This window comes from Ornithorhynchus anatinus, chromosome 3 (genome assembly GCF_004115215.2).
Source record: "Ornithorhynchus anatinus isolate Pmale09 chromosome 3, mOrnAna1.pri.v4, whole genome shotgun sequence".
In the NCBI taxonomy this organism is placed as follows: domain Eukaryota; kingdom Metazoa; phylum Chordata; class Mammalia; order Monotremata; family Ornithorhynchidae; genus Ornithorhynchus; species Ornithorhynchus anatinus.
The window spans coordinates 110661470-110677894 of record NC_041730.1 but is presented as its reverse complement, the minus strand read 5'-3'; the positions used below and the strand labels follow the sequence as shown (position 1 = coordinate 110677894).

Genomic DNA, 16425 nt, shown 5'->3' with positions numbered 1-16425 from the left:
CAAATCACTTAACTTCTCTGGGCCTCAGTTCCCTCATCTGCAAAATGGGGATTCAATACCTGTTGTCCCTCCTACTTAGACTGTGAGCCCCATGTGGGACCTCAATTTCCGGTATCTACCCCCGGGCTTAGTTCAGTGCTTGACACATAGAAAGCACATATTACCACAATTACCAGTTGTCTTCTACTCTCCCAGTAGTTTTGTGCTCTGCAAAAAGTGTTTAATAAATATCACTGATTGACTGATCCCAGTCACCCACCGGCACCAAGGCAGGCAGGCTTGGAAATCTGCCACTGCAGAGAGTTCCCCACCAAAGATGTGGGAAGTGGTCACAGTTTGTCAGAGAAGAAAGAAATTTGAATTATCTGAAATCACGACCCTCTGTTACAGGTCATTATTTACTAAAAGAAGCTCATTTCCACATGAGTACTTTTTTCTTAAATTTTGGATTAAATAGAAACACAACTGCAAGTTTATGAATAAGGGCTTCAACACTAATGGGTGTTGAAGAGGGGTATATACATGTATTATGTTAAAATGAAATTATTGACCATAAGCTATTATTCAGGTATGAATGTGACTGAAAAATACATTAACTAATAACTTCTATACTGTGCAAGCATAAAAAAATTAAAGTCTTTGTAGAACTGTTACAACATTTCCTACTCATCTGGCGGTTTTTATATCTGCCTCTTGCTATCATGATTTTTTCAAAGATTCTGCTCTAAAAAACTTACCTAAGTCTAAGTTCCAAACTTCATGCTGATCTGCCCACCGCTGTCATCTCTCCACTGTGCATATCTATAGCACATCATTTTGCCTTTTACATGTTTCTATTTATCACCTTTCACCTGCCCTCCTTGTTTTTCCACCTCCAATTTCAATTCTCAATACAGAGATGAAATAATTCCTTTTCCCCCATTCCCTGCTCATTCACCAACTAAAAGTATGAGTCTGTGTATGATAAGGACTGTGTCCAATATAATGATCTTGCACTCACCGAGAAGCAGCATGGCCTAGCGGATAGAGCAGGGGCCTGGGAGTCAGAAGGACCTGGGTTCTAATCCCGGCTCCGGCACTTTTCTGTTGCATGAACTTGGGCAAGTCACTTTACTTCCTCTGTGCCTCAGTTCCCTCATCTGGAAGATGGGGATTAAGACTGTGAGCCCTATGTGGAAAAGGGACAAGGGACTGTGTCCAACCCAATTACCTTGTATTTCCCCAGGGCGTAGTACAGTGTCTGACATATATTAAGCACTTAAATACCACAATTATTATTATTAATATTAGGGGGGTGCATTTGGGTACATGTGTGCACCCACCCTGCAGACTGCAAACTCCTTTGGAGCTGGGACCACATCTACCAACTCTGTATTTCCCCAAGCGCTCAGTACAGTGCTCTGCACACAGTAAGCACTCTCACCTCCTCCAAGAGGCCTTCCCAGACTGAACCCCCCTTTTTCCTCTGCTCCCCTTCCACCCTCTGCTCCTCCTCCCCTCCCCCCCACCTTCTACTCCTACCCCTCCTCCCTTCCCCTCCTCCCTTCCCCTCCCCGAGCACTGTCCTCATTTGTATATAAATAATATACCCTATTAATTTTGTTAATGAGGTGTACATCCCCTTGATTCTATGTATCGTGATAATGTTGTCTTGTTTTTGTTTTCTTCTATTTTGCTTTGCTATCTGTCTCCCCCGATTAGACTGTGAGCCCGTCACTGGGCAGGGATTGTCTCTATCTGTTGCCGAATTGTACATTCCAAGTGCTTAGTACAGTGCTCTGCACACAGTAAGTGCTCAAGAAATACTATTGAATGAAGTACTCAATAAATACCATTAATTGGCTGATTAAAACAGAGTAAGCACTTAATAGACACTATCATTATTATTATGACTATTAATATTCCCTCCTGGAATTGTATAAATATCCATTTTAATTCAGCATATGTCCATTTTGATTTAGCAGGGTAACGTATCTAGAAGCATGAGAAGCAGCATGGCTTTGTGGAAAGAGCACGGACTTGGGAATCAGAGGTCATGGGTTCTAATCCCGGCTCTGCCACTTATCAGCTATGTGACTTTGGGCAAGTCATTTAACTTCTCTGTGCCTCAGCTACCTCATCTGTAAAATAGGGATTAAGACTGTGAGCCCCACGTGGGACAACCTGATGACCTTGTATCTACCTCAGCGCTTAGAACAGAGCTTGGCACATAGTAAGTGCTTAACAAATACCATTATTACGATTATGATTATTAAAATACTCTTGGATTTTTGGGGGGGGACTTGGGGTTTTTTTGGAATAAATGGTATCCAATCTCTCTCTCTAACTTGTAGTTTCAATTCAGCATTCATCAAATGTTAACCTTGTCATTAGCAGTGACAAGCACAATATTTTCAACAAAACAGCTTCAGCATCAGTGCCAGCAGCCAAAGGTTCGGGCTTCCCTTTCTATTTTACTGACTTCTGCTAAGTAGAGCAGGAAATGATGTAACAGCTCTATAAAGTATGATTTTTTTTTTGGTATGGGTACACAGTGTGGAAATTACTGCTGGTTGATTATGTATTTTTCAGTCACATCCACACCTGAAAAATAGTTCAAGGTCATTAGTGTCATCTTAATAAAACACATGTATGTATACACACCCATTAGTTGTCCTGTGTCACAAACTTGCAGTTGCGTTGCCATTATACTCAATTTCTTTTTAAAGTACTAGCATAGACATGAGCTTCATTAAGAAAGTGATGATCAGTAAAAGAGTGTCATCATTTCCTCCCCCAACTTTCCCATCACTATAGATGGCCATTCACTGTAGACGGCACCACCATCCTTCCTGTCTCACAAACCCATAACCTTGGCATTACCCTTGACTCCTCTCCCTCATTTGAACCACATACTCAATCCATCGCTAAATCCTGTTGGTCCCACCTTCACAACATTGCTAAAATCCGCCCTCTCCTCTCCATCTAAACTGCTGACACATTAATGCAATCACTCATCTTGGATTACTACCTCAGCCTCCTTGCTGACCTCCCAACCTCCTGTCTCTCCCCACACCAGCTCATAATTCACTCTGCTGCCCAGATCATTTTTCTACAAAAACATTCAATAATAATAATAATAATAATGTTGGTATTTGTTAAGCGCTCACTATATGTGCAGAGCACTGTTATAAGCGCTGGGGTAGATACAAGCATCAGGTTGTCCCACGTGGGGCTCACAGTCTTCACCCCCATTTTACAGATGAGGGAACTGAGGCCCAGAGAAGTACAGTGACTTGCCCACAGTCACACAGTTGACTGGGGCAGAGCCAGGATTCAAACCCATGACCTCTGGCTCCCAAGACCGTGCTCTTTCCACTGAGCCACGCATGTCACTCGCCTCCTCAAAAAACTGCGGGTCCAGCTTCCTTTCTGTTTTTCTGGATTTCCAGGGCCTCATCAGTAAAACACAGCACTGACAAAAAGAGCCTTGAAGATGCTCTCAGCTTTCATTTTTAGTCAGCCCTGAAACTTCAGTTAAACCAACACCGAGGAGACCTTTATTCTGTCTCTACACTTTCAAAATGTATCTCGTAACTTAGGATACAAATGAATGGGTTGTTATGGTGTTTGGGAAGGAGTCCAAGAAAGCAAAGGGAACTGGAGGAGTTTGGGGAGGCAGAGGCCTTAAGGCGGGGGATGGAGGGGCTTTGTCTGTGGGTCAGGGGCACAGACCATGATCTAGTCATGATCTCAATCCCCATCCCAGCCTACACTGCAGTTTGAGTTGGGTCAGAGGCTCCATTTTCTGTCTTCATGAAGCCACTAATTTTTTCCCGTGCCATCTGCTGAGACTAGCTCCAAATAATTTGTTCTACTTCCAAGAAACAGAGAATATCAGATTAAAAGGACCCTCTCAAGAGAACACTGCAACAGTCTCTGAACAGTGAGCTCATTGTGGGCAGGGAATGTGTCTGTTTGTTGTTGTTTTGAACTCTCCCAAGCTTTTAGAACAGAGCTTAGCACATGGTAAGTGCTCAATTAATACTATTGAGTGAATTAATAAATTTGTAGAAATCAGAACTCTGGCTTTCTAGCGATTCCACAACAGGCAAAAGTGCTCCACTTCTGAATTTTTTTCCACGGTATTTGTTAAGTGTTTACTATGTGTCAGGCACTGTACTAAGTAAGCACTGGGGTAGATACAAGATAATCAGGTTGGACACAGATCCTGTCCCACACTGGGTTCACAGCTTTAATCCCCACTTTACAGATGAGGTAACTGAGGCACAGAGAGGTGAAGTGACTTGCCTAAGGTCACACAGCAGACAAGTGGCAGAGCCGGTATTAGAACCTTAGGTCCTTCTGACTCCCAGGTCTGTATTCTATCCACTAGGCCGTGCTGCTTCTCACGGTAATAATAGTAATAATAATTATGATATTTGTGAAGCACCTACTATGTGCCAAGCACTGTTCTAAGTGCTGGAGTAAATACAAGGTAATCAGCTTGTCCCATGTGGGGCTCACAGTCTCAATCCCCATTTTATAGATGAGGTAACTGAGGCATAGAGAAGTTTAGTGACTTGCCCAAGGTCACACAGTCAGGCAAGTGGCAGAACTTGGATTAGAACTATTGACTTCTGACTCCCAAGGCCGTGCTCTTGCCACTAAACCTTGGTTCCCCGCTTCTTTCTTTTGGGCCTTACTGGCTGTACAACTAAAAAGGATAAACTCTCCAACTCATTCTAGGGCGGCCATTTTGGTGATAGCTGAGATAATTATTGTTCAGAGCAAGCCTTGTTTATTGGCTGATTTACCCAAGAATAAGGGCAAATCTATCACCAGGTAGAAGAGGTTTTTCAGAATCCACCTGCTCCCTAATGGAATCTGCCTCAAGACAGGCGACCTTAAGGGAAGCTCTGGCTGACTGGTATTTTGGGGGACAATTCAGCACAGAAAGATTGAAGAGCATTAGGTTGACCCAGATGAGAAATGGCCTTTGGAATGTGAGTTGGGTCCTTTTATGTAACTCCTGATTGGCCCTGGAATCTGCCCGATTGCTGCTGCTCAGAGAAGTTAGAGGCTTAATCAATCAAGCATAGTTATTGAGCACTTACTTTGTGCAGAGTACTGTACTAAGCGCTTAGCACCGTGGCTCCGTACTACATTCTTGTCATGGAGTGGCCAGTTTGCCAGGGCTCCACTGAAGTTTCTTTAAACAATCAAAACCCGTGTATAGGTTCAAGAAACAAAAATAGGAGAAGTTCTTGGTTTTCCTAATTAATTTCTGGGTGCAGAGTTTTAAAGGAACAGATTATCTTCATTCACTGTTTTCCTTTCTCAATGGACATTTGCTATTTTAGAACGTAAAATAGCATGTTGTTTGCATCAGTCACAGAATGTGTGCTCTTTGGGGATTTTGGGGAGAAAGAAAACACTTCAGATTTACCTCAGTAGGGGCTTTCATGGTTATAGTAAATAGGGAGATTCCCTTGCTTAGGTGTCTGACAATACTGCACCAAAGACTTGACTTTAAGTTTGCTGTGGGTAGGGAATGTGTTCACCAACTCAATTATATCTTGGCCTCCCAAGCGCTTAGTACAGTGTTTTGCATGTAGTAAGCTCTCAATAAATGACTGACATGGAGAGAGTCATCAAAAAGGAATCTCTCCTGCTATGAGAACTTCCTCTGCTCATGTTTCTCACTTTTTATAGCAGGTCAAACCTGACAATCATTTTGTGCTTTTCACTCCTGGTCTTTTATTGACATTGAATACAATGATTCCAAGAGCTGAGCTTTAGCTCGGCCAGTTCACCCCAAAACGTTTGGTTAGTGAAAGAATCAGGAGTGCTCATTTAAGTTCCTGACTTACACACATATTCTCCAGCCTCTGAACCCCAGGCCCTCTGCCATCTTTCTCTCTCCCATTTATCAATTACTCTCTGTTAATCTTCTTTTTTGTCATTCTCTCTAGACTGCAAGCCCCTTTTGGGCAGGGAACATATCTACCAGTTCTATTGCATTGTACACACACAGTCTAAGCAAGCAACAAATACCACTGACTGATTTTCTCTATAAATTGTTGATGTTTTGTTAGGGGTACAGAAAAAGAGTCAGACTGGAGAAGACTGATGGTGAAATTATTTTTGGGAAACAAGTCCAAATCCTAGAAGCACATTTCATTTTCTCTGATTCTACTCTAGGTAATGAATGGCTGGGGTTATAGGAAGTGCAGATATTTTTTTTTTTTCAGAGGATTTTTTTAGTCCTCCCCGTAAGAAGAAGGAAAGACTGTGGGGAAGCTGAAGACATGTGTGGTTATCTTGCTAAATCTCATACATCTCAATAATCCCACTCAGTAAACTAGATTAGAAAAGTCAGAACTATTTACATGTAATTGGGGTGTTTTTTCTGGTTAATGACTGAAAATCACTGTTTTCTGTTTTGTTATAAAGTTTGTTTAGGTAACTATCTGGCACTGACTAATTTCTGTGGCAAGTGTTTAAATGAAATAGTAAGCGTTTAACAAATATTAATATGTGCTGAGCAATGTACTAAGATTTGGGGTAGATACAAGATAATCAGGTCCCACGTGGGGTTTGCAGTCTAAACAGGAAGGAAAATAAGTGAAGGAACTGAGGCACACAGAAGTGAAGTGACTTTCCCAAGGTCACACAGCAGGCAAGTGGCAAAACTGGGATTAGAATTTAGATCCCCTAACTCCCAGGTCTGTGCTCTTTCCACTAGGCCACACCGCTTCCATTTATATTACATTTATATGTGACAATATCTATTAAAAATCTGACCCCTTCTAGCAGTCTGCCAAACTTTCAGCTCTTGTCAAACTTTCCTGGAGATTACACAGTTAATAATGCCTTTCCTCCAATCAATCAATCAATCAATCAGTGGTATTTATTGAGCATTTACTGGGTACAGAGTACCTGGTAATTTATTTATATTAACATGTCTTCACTTCTAGACTCACTGTGAGCTGAGAAAGTGTCGGCTAATTCTGTTGTACACTGTCCTAAGTGTTTAATACAGCGGTCTGCACATAGTAAGTGCTCAATAAATACGACTGATTGATTGATTAATTGATTGGTAGACATAATCCCTTAAACAATATGGCCCAATGGAAAGAACACGGATTCAGGAGTCAGAGGACCTGGGTTCTAATCCCGGCTCCACCCCTTGTCTGATGTGTGACCTTGGGCAAGTCACTTTACTTCTCTTTGCTTCATCTGTAAAATGGGGATTAGCACTGTGAGCCCCAGGTGAGACATGGACTGTGTCCTAACTGATTATTCTATTATCTACTCCTGCACTTAGCACAGTGCCTGGCACATACTAAGCACTTAACAAATGCCATTTAAAAAAAAAACCCTCAAAGAGCTCAGAGCTAATGGGGGAGAGTGATGTTAAAATAAATTACAGAGATGAAAAATGGCAAAGTAGGAAAATAGGTACATAAGTGCTGAGGGACTGTGGATGGGGTTAGTAACAAAATACCAAAGTGAGTATCCAGAGATGCTGCAGCTTCAGGAGCATATTAGATGTCCCCTCTGCCCCACCGACATAGGTTCATTTTCTAACGTCTCCAATCCATCTGGCCTCGCTCAGCCCCTGGTCAGAACCAGTTGGGTGAGAGGAGAAATCAGAGCAGCTCTTGGGGTCAGGTGCATCCCCAGACTTAAACAGACCTGATCGCAGCTCCTGGTGGTGGGGAGATGGGGGAGTGGTATTTCTGGACCGTGAATGACCTGGATCCAAGCCAGATAATAATAATAACAATAATAATGGTGTTTGTTAAGCGTTTACTATGTGCAAAACACTGTTCTAAGCGCTGGGGGGGATACAAGGTGATCAGGTTGTCCCACGTGGGGCTCACAGTCTTAATCCCCATTTTATAGATGAGGGAACTAAGGCACAGAGAAGTTAAGTGACTTGCCCAAAGTCACACAGCTGACAAGCAGCAGAGCTGGGATTAGAACCCATGACCTCTGACTCCCAAGCCCGTGCTCCTTCCACTGAGCCACGCTGCTTCCTGATGGCCACAGGATGTCTTGGTCAAATTTTTATTCCCTGGACTAGTAAACTAGTTCTGCCATAATACACATTTTTATACATAATAATAATAACAATAATGATAATTGTTAAGTGCTTACTACGTGCCAAACACTATTCTAAGTGCTGGACTAGATACAAGTTAATCAGGTTGGACACAGTCCTTGTCCCATATTGGGCTCATACTCTTAACCCCCATTTTTTACAGATGAGGTAACTGAGGTCGGGAGAAGTTAAGTGACTTGCCCAACATGTCACACAAAAGACGTGGCGGAGCTGGGATTAGAATCGATTTGCAGGCCTGTGCTCTATCCACTATGCCAGGTTGTAATTTGGACAGAACAGGATGGAAGAATTAGGGATTGTTCTACTCACTATGAGAGTCTGTTCTGGTCAATCGGTCAATCAGTGGTACTGACTGAATGCTTACTGTGTGCAGAGCACTGTACTAAGCGCTTCGGGAAATATACAGTACAATAGAGTTGGTAGGCATGATCCCTGTCCAGAGCTTGTAACCTAGAGGGTGAGAGTCATTAATATAAATTACAGGTAGGGGAAATGGCAGAATGTAAGCATATGCACATATGAACATGCTCTCCCCACCTTCAGGCCTTACTCAAGGCACACCTCCTCCAAGAGGCCTTCCCTGGCTATGCCTTCATTTCCTTCTCTCTCACTCCCTTCAGTGTCACCCTTGCACTGGGATTTGCTCCCTTTATTCACCCTTCCCTCAGCCCCAGAGGACTTACAAATTATCCATAATTTATTTATTTAATATGTCTGTTTCCCTCTCTAGAATGTAGGCTCATTATGGGCAGGGTTTGCTTCTATTTGTTGCTGAATTGTACTTCCCAAGCGCTTAGGACAGTGCTCTGCACAGCAGGTGCTCAATAAATACAATTGAATAAACGAACGAAAGGGAACGTGTCTACCAACTCTCGGTATTTTGTTATATTTTACTCTCCCAAGCACTTAGTACAGTGTTCTCCACACAGTAAGCACTCAATAAATACGACTGATTAAATAAGTACTATGGGGCTGAAGTAAGGGTGAATATCAAGGTGCTTAAGGGGTGTGGATCCAAGTGCAGAGGTAATGAAGAGGGCAGGGGGAATGGAGGAAATGAGAGTGTAGTCAGGGAAGACCTCTTTGAGGAGACATGATTATAGGAGGGTTTTGAAGTTGGAAGAATGGTTATAGGTCTGTCTTCCCCTCTAGACTGTAAGCTCACCGTGGGCAGGGAACGTACCTGCTAATTCTGTTGTAATGGGCTCTCCCAAGTGCTTAGTACAGTGCTCTGCACATAGTAAGCCCTCAAAAAATACCAGTGATTGTTTGATTGATTGATTGCACTGTTGAATACAGTGGGGCTGGGAGTTACAACCCAGAGAGAAAAGGTAGGCAAGGGGGAGATCGAGGTACAGACAGTAGGTTGGCATTGGAGGAGGGAAGTCTTTGGGTTGGGTTGCAGTAAGAAATCGTTTTTTGAGAAAAATGAGCCCGGCGTCAAAGTGAAGTATGAACGGGAGAGGGGAGAGATAGGAGGCAGGAGGGTCAGTGAGGAGGTTGAGTCGAGGTGGGATACGATAAGTTCTTGGAAGAGCTTGGTAGCCGTATTGATGGAGAGGAATAAGCGGATTCTAAACATGTTGTGAAGGTATAACAGATAGGATTTGGTAACGGATTGAATACATGGGTTGAATAAGGAAGATGAGTTGAGGATAATACCAAGTTTACAGGCTTGAGAGACAGGGAGGATGACTGTATTGTCTACAGTGAAAAGAAAGCCAGGGCCATGCGGAATAGGGTTCGGATGGAAAGCTGAGGAGTTTTGTTTTGGACATTTTAAATTTGAGAGGTAAACAGCACATCCCAGTACAGGTGTCCTGGAGGCAGGAGGAAATGAGAAACTGCAGAGAAGGACAGAGGTCATGGCTGGAGAGGTGGATTGGGGAATCATCCACGTAGAGACGTTAGTAGAAGCCATAGGAGTGAATGAGTTCTCCAAGGGAATAGGTGAAGATGGAGAGAATACAAGGGAACCCAGAACTGAGCCTTGAGGGATTCCCACACTCAGAGGGTGGGGGGGCAGAGAAAGAACCAAGGCATCATGCATATATGCGTTAATGTATTTATATTAATGCCTGTCTCCCCACTAGACTGTAAGCTCATGGTGGGCAGGGAATATGTCTGTCATGTTGTACTCTCCCAAGCACTTAGTACAGTGCTCAGCACACAGAAAGTGCTCAGTAAATCTGATTGATTGATTGAACCAATGAAAGAGGCTGAAAATGAGCAGTCAGAAATAAGAGGAGAAACAAGACGGGACAGTGTTGGTGAAACTAAGACTAACGTTTTCGGGAGAAGGAGGTGGTCAAAGATAGCTGCGAGTCAAGGAGGATTAGGATGGAGAAGAATTCACTGAAGTTGGCAAGGAGGAGGTTATTGGTGACCTTAGAAAGGGTTGTTACCACAGAGTGAAGGGGGTGGAAGCCAGATTGCAAGGGGTTGAGTACAGAAGTAAAGGAGAGGAAGTGGCGACAGTGGGTAGAGCCAACTTGCTCAAGGAGTTCAGAAAGGAATAGGAGGAGGGAGATGGATATGACATAACAATAATGATAATAACGATGGTATTTGTTGAGCGCTTAGTATGTGTTTGGCACCGTTCTAAACACTGGGGTAGATACAAGATAATCAGGTTGGACACAGTCCCTGTCCTACACAGGGCTCTCAGTCTTAATCCCATCTTACAGATGAGGGAACTGAGGCACAGAGAGAAATTAAGTGACTTGCCCAAGTTCACACAGCAGACAAGTGGCCCGTGTCAGGATTAGAACCCAGGTCCTTCTGACTCCCAGGCCGGTGCCCCATCTACTAGGCCCTTGCAGTCGGTGCAAGCATATAGCGATACAGGAATTTATATCGATACATGTCAATTATGGTCAATATCTCCAAATCATCTACCCCTGAGGCCCTCGATTTCCATAATGCAATTTTCCCCGTAGCATTAGATTCTTCCGGAATGTGAACACCGCCCTGTAGGATATCTCCCTATATATACCCTCCTCCATTGGTGAACGGTATTTTTTTGAGGGCAGGGTGAGCCTAGATATTTCTGGAGCCCCTTTCTTTAGTTCCATCCCACCCACCCACCACTAAATTGTAAATCCCAAACCACAGCAAATGCAACTGGAATACCCCCTTTACCAGGCACCGCAGGGCCGTCTCTATCTGCTGCCTATTTGTACATTCCAAGCGCTCAGTAGAGTGCTCTGCACATAGTAAGCGCTCAATAAATGCTATTGAATGAATGAATGAATTAATTAATTTTGTTCAAATATACCCAGTGCACAGACCCACTGGAATTGTGACTACCTCCTGAACCCGGCCGTCTGCCATCCCACAAATTGCCCTCGGCAGCTTCTCGCTGAAGGTGACGGACGCTATATTTATTTTCCACAAAGCTCTACCAATAAGATTTTTGGTTTCTGTCCAAGTAAACTCTACATAGTTCAAAGAGTCTAAGGGGCCAGGAAAAAGAAAAAAAAAAGTTTACCTGTAAACCCACGATGAAATAATATAGCACTTGTTAAGCGCTTACTATGTGCCAAGTACTGTTCTAAGTACTGGGGTAGATACAAGTTTATCAGGTTGGACACAGTCCCTGTCCCACATGGGGCTCAATCTCTTAATCCCCATTTTACAGTCTAAGTAGGAGGGGGGTCCAGGTATTTTAATGTCCATTTTATGTGAGGAAACCGAGGCCCAGAAAAGTTAAGTGACACCCAGGGTCACACAGCTGACGTGGTAGAACCGGCATTAGAACCCAGGTCCTTCTGACTCCCAGGTCCGTGCTCTAACCACTAAACCACACCGCTTCGCACGCACTAAATCAACGATGATGCTTTGTGATGCTGGGGAAGCAGAATGGTCTACTGGTAAAAGCACTGGCCTGGAAATCAGTGGCCCAGTGTGCTAATCCTGGCTCTTCCACTTGCCCACAGCGTGACCCTGGCCAAATCATTTAATAATATTAATAATTATGGTATTTCTTAAGCACTTACTGTGTGCAGAGCACCGTTCTAAGCGCTGGGGTAGATACAGGGTGATCGGGTTGTCCCACGTGCGGCTCACATTTTTTAATCCCCATTTTTACAGATGAGGTAAGTGAGACACAGAGAACTTAACTTTTCTGTGCCTCAGTTTCCTCACTTATAAAATAGGGATGAAAATACCCGATCCCTCCTCCTGCTTAGACTATGAGCCCCAAGTGGGACAGGAACTGGATCTGACTTGATTCATTTATTCATTCAATAGTATTTATTGAGCACTTACTATGTGCAGAGCACTGGACTAAGCGCTTGGGATGAACAAGTCGGCAACAGATAGAGACGGTCCCTGCCGTTTGACGGGCTTACGGTCTGATCGGGGGAGACGGACAGACGAGAACGATGGCGATAGATGATTCCTATCCGCCCCAGCGCTTAGTCTAGTAATTGGTCCACAGTAAAGCACAATCGTGATGATGTCCCCCCAAGTCCCTCTGTGAGCACCCCAGCAGCTGCAGCGGCAGGGAAGACAGACAACATAGCGAGAGCTTAAATACCATCCGAAAGAGAAAGAGCGAGGGAAGGAGAGAGGAGGAAGTGGGCCATGGCAGAGGCCCTCACCCTGGATAGAGTTTGGCTTGGGCGGGATGTGGCAACGGGTCGAGCAGCTGATTGGGGAGGGGTTTCGGATTTACTCTCACCCCTGAAAGAAGCCAAACCGAAAACAGCATCGTGGGCTGCCTCAGCAAACCCACGAACGCCCCCGGGGTTCCGTCTTGGGTCAGGGCCGCCTCTTCGGCCAGCCCAGCATCCTTAGGACATCACCGGGAGAGGAATTCAGTTGGAAAAACTGGGTCAGTGGTTCCATCCAGCCTGGGGCTTCCCACGGGCCGATGACGGCCGTGGGGCAAACCCCAAAAGGGTGGGTGGATCCCTGGGGCTCCTCCAGGCCTGGGCCACTATTCATTCACTCATTCAATAGTATTCATTGAGCGCTTACTATGTGCAGAGCACTGTACTAAGCGCTCGGAATGTACAAATCGGTAACAGATAGAGACGGTCCCTGCCCTTTGACGGGCTTACAGTCTAGGGAGCTCATTGTGGGCAGGGAAGGTCACTGTTTATCGTCGTATTGTACTCTCCCAAGCGCTTAGTACAGTGCTCTGCACACAGTAAGTGCTCGGTAAATAAAACTGAACGAATGAACTACACTGGCACTCCACCGTTCGTGGGGGCGGGAGGTGGGGGAAGAGGAGCATAATAGAGAAGCAGCGTGGCCTAGTAGGCAGAGCCCGGGCCTAGGAGTCAGAAGGTCCTGAGTTCTAATCGCAGCTCTGCCACCTGTTAGCTGTGTGACCCTGGGCAAGTCACTTCGCTTCTCAGGACGTTATTCGCCTCATCTGTAAAATGAGGGATGAAGACTGTGAGCCCAGCGTGGGACGGGGACTCTGTCCAATCCGATTTGCTTGTATCCATCCCAGCGCTTAGTACAGAGCCTGGCACATAGCGAATTGGGGCATTAACAAGTACCACAATTAGTATTACCCCTTCTCACAAGCACTGGTGGGGAATGAGACTGTAAGCTCCACATGGGCCAAAGACCATGTCCAACCCGACCTGCCTGTATAATAATGATGGCATTTGTTAAGCGCTTACTATGTGCCGAGCATTGTTCTAAGCACGGGCTTCGGAGTCAGGGCTCATGAGTTCGAATCCCAGCTCTGCCACTTGTCGGCTGGGTGACTGTGGGCGAGTCACTTAACTTCTCTGTGCCTCAGTTCCCTCATCTGTCAAATGGGGATGAAGACTGTGAGCCCCACGTGGGACAACCTGATTCCCCTGTGTCTCCCCCGGCGCTTAGAACGGTGCTCGGCACATAGTGAGCGCTTAACAAATACCAACATCATCATTATTATTAATATTATTATTAAACGGGTCATTCGTTCTTTCATTCAATCGTGTTAAGCGCTTACTAAGTGCCAAGCACTGTATTCATTCATTCAATAGTATTTATCGAGCGCTTGCTATGTGCCGAGCACTGCACTAAGCGCTTGGAATGGACAACTGGGCAACAGATAGAGACCGTCCCTGCCCAAGGACGGGCTCACGGTCTAACTGGGGGACACAGACGGCGAAACAGAAGAGAACAAAACAAGAACACCACCACATCATCAAGATAAATAGAATGAAGGGGATAACGATGTCGGTATTCGTTAAGCGCCTACTATGTGCCGAGCACCGTTCTAAGCGCTGGGGGAGACGCAGGGTCATCAGGTGGTCCCACGTGAGGCTCCCGGTTAATCCCCATTTTCCAGATGAGGGAACTGAGGCCCAGAGAAGTGAAGTGACTCGCCCACAGTCACACGCCTGACAAGTGACAGAGCCGGGAGTCGAACCCGTGACCTCTGACCCCCAAGCCCGGGCTCTCGCCACTGAGCCACGCTGCTTCTCTACGTAAACCTCATTAACCAAATAAACAGGGTAATAAAGACTCTCCAGAGATGAGCACGGCGCTCAGAGGAGGGGAAGGGGGAGGAGGCGGGGGAGGGAAAGGAGGGGTTCGTTTCGGGAAGGCCTCCTGGAGGAGGTGAGCGCTCAGTGGGGCTTCCAGGAAGGACGGTTCCCGTTTCCCCGGAGCGTGACACGAAGGGCGAAGGGGACCGTCAAACTCCCCTCCTAGCTCGGGCAGGGGCAGGGGCAGGGGCAGGGCAGGGGCAGGGACAGGGAAGGGGCAGGGGAAGGGCAGGGGCAGGGGCAGAGCAGGGGCAGGGACAAGGCAGGGGCAGGGACAAGGCAGAGGCAGGGGCGGGGCAGGGGCAGGGGGAGGGGCAAGGGCAGGGACAGGGAAGGGGCAGGGGAAGGGCAGGGGCAGGGACAGGGAAGGGGCAGGGGAAGGGCAGGGGAAGGGGCAGAGCAGGGGCAGGGACAAGGCAGGGGCAGGACAGGGGCAAGGCAGGGGCAGGGACAAGGCAGAGGCAGGAGCGGGGCAGGGCAGGGGCGGGGCAGGGGCAGGGGGAGGGACAAGGCAGGGACAAGGCAGGGGCAGGGGCAGGGCAGGGGCAGAGCAGGAGCAGGAGCAGGGGCAGGGGAAGGGCAGGGGCAGGGCAGGCTGAGTCCCCCGGAAGCGCTCAGGACATACGACTGATTCATTCGATGGTCTGTATGGAGCGCTGACTGTGGGCAGAGCGCTGCGCCGAGCGCTGGGTCGACTGATGGCGAGGAGAACCCTGGCCGGCAGCTGTCGGGGCAGCGGGTGACCCCCCCCCCCCGGCCCGACCCCCCCCCGGCCCGACCCCCCGCCCGCTGCGCGGGAAACTTACCGGAGGCCCCACGCGCTGTGCGGCCCGGACCATCCCGGACGGGGACGGGGACGGGGACCCGCCGCCGCCGCCGCCGCCGCCACCGGCCGCGATGGCGGGAAGGGGGGGACCCGGGCGGGGAGGGACACAAGGACGACGCCCGGCAGCGCAGCGAGCTGGGAGCCGCGCCCCTCGGGCCCCGCCCCTCCAATCAGACGCCGTCCCTTCGACCCGGCCCCGCCGACCGTACCCCGCGCCTCCGATCGGGCCCCGCCCCTTTCTCCACCCCTCCGATCAGGCTCCTCCTCCTTCTCCACCCCTCCGATCAGGCTCCTCCCCCTGTCTCCACCCCTCCAATCAGGCTCCTCCCCCTTCTCCACCCCTCCGATCAGGCTCCGCCCCTGTCTCCACCCCTCCAATCAAGCTCCTTCCCCTTCTCCACCCCTCCGATCAAGCTCCTTCCCCTTCTCCACCCCTCCGATCAGGCTCCTCCTCCTTCTCCACCCTCCGACCAGGCCCCGCCCTTTTCGTCTCCACCCCTCCAAATAGGCTCCTCCCCCTTCTCCACCCCTCCAACCAGGCTCCTCCCCCTGTCTCCGCCCCTCCGATCGAGCTCCTCCCCCTTCTCCACCCCTCCAATCAGGCTCCTCCCCCTTCTCCACCCCTCCAATCAGGCTCCTCCCCCTTCTCCACACCTCCAACCAGGCCCCGCCCCCTTTCCCCGCCCCTCGAACCAGGCTCCTCCCCATTCATTCATTCATTCATTCATTCATTCATTCATTCACCATTCAATTTCATTTATTGAGCGATTTTTGAGGAGGGGGGGGTGACATGCCCCTCCAACCAAGCCCCGCCCCCTTTCCCTCCTCTCGAAGCAGGTCCCTCTCCCTTTCCCGCCTCTCATTCAGTCATATTTATTGAGCGCTTACTATGTGCAGAGCACTGTACTAAGCGCTTGGAAGAGTACAATTCTGCAACAGAGACCATCCCTGCCCAATGACGGACTCACAGAAGCAGGCCCCGCCTACTTTCC

At 47.5% G+C, this 16425-nt stretch overlaps 1 protein-coding gene across 2 annotated transcripts in view; it reads right to left on the bottom strand.

Annotated features, from left to right (window-relative positions):
* The window catches only part of FAS (Fas cell surface death receptor), a 43313-nt gene extending 27854 nt beyond the window's left edge, over positions 1-15459 (bottom strand). For both annotated transcript variants that reach the window (XM_029061552.2, XM_029061553.2), the window contains exon 1: positions 15414-15459. In XM_029061552.2, coding sequence (XP_028917385.1) covers positions 15414-15446 — 33 coding nt within the window. In that variant the 5' untranslated portion in view covers positions 15447-15459. The remainder of the gene's footprint in view (positions 1-15413) is intronic.
* Positions 15460-16425: the final 966 nt, after the last annotated feature.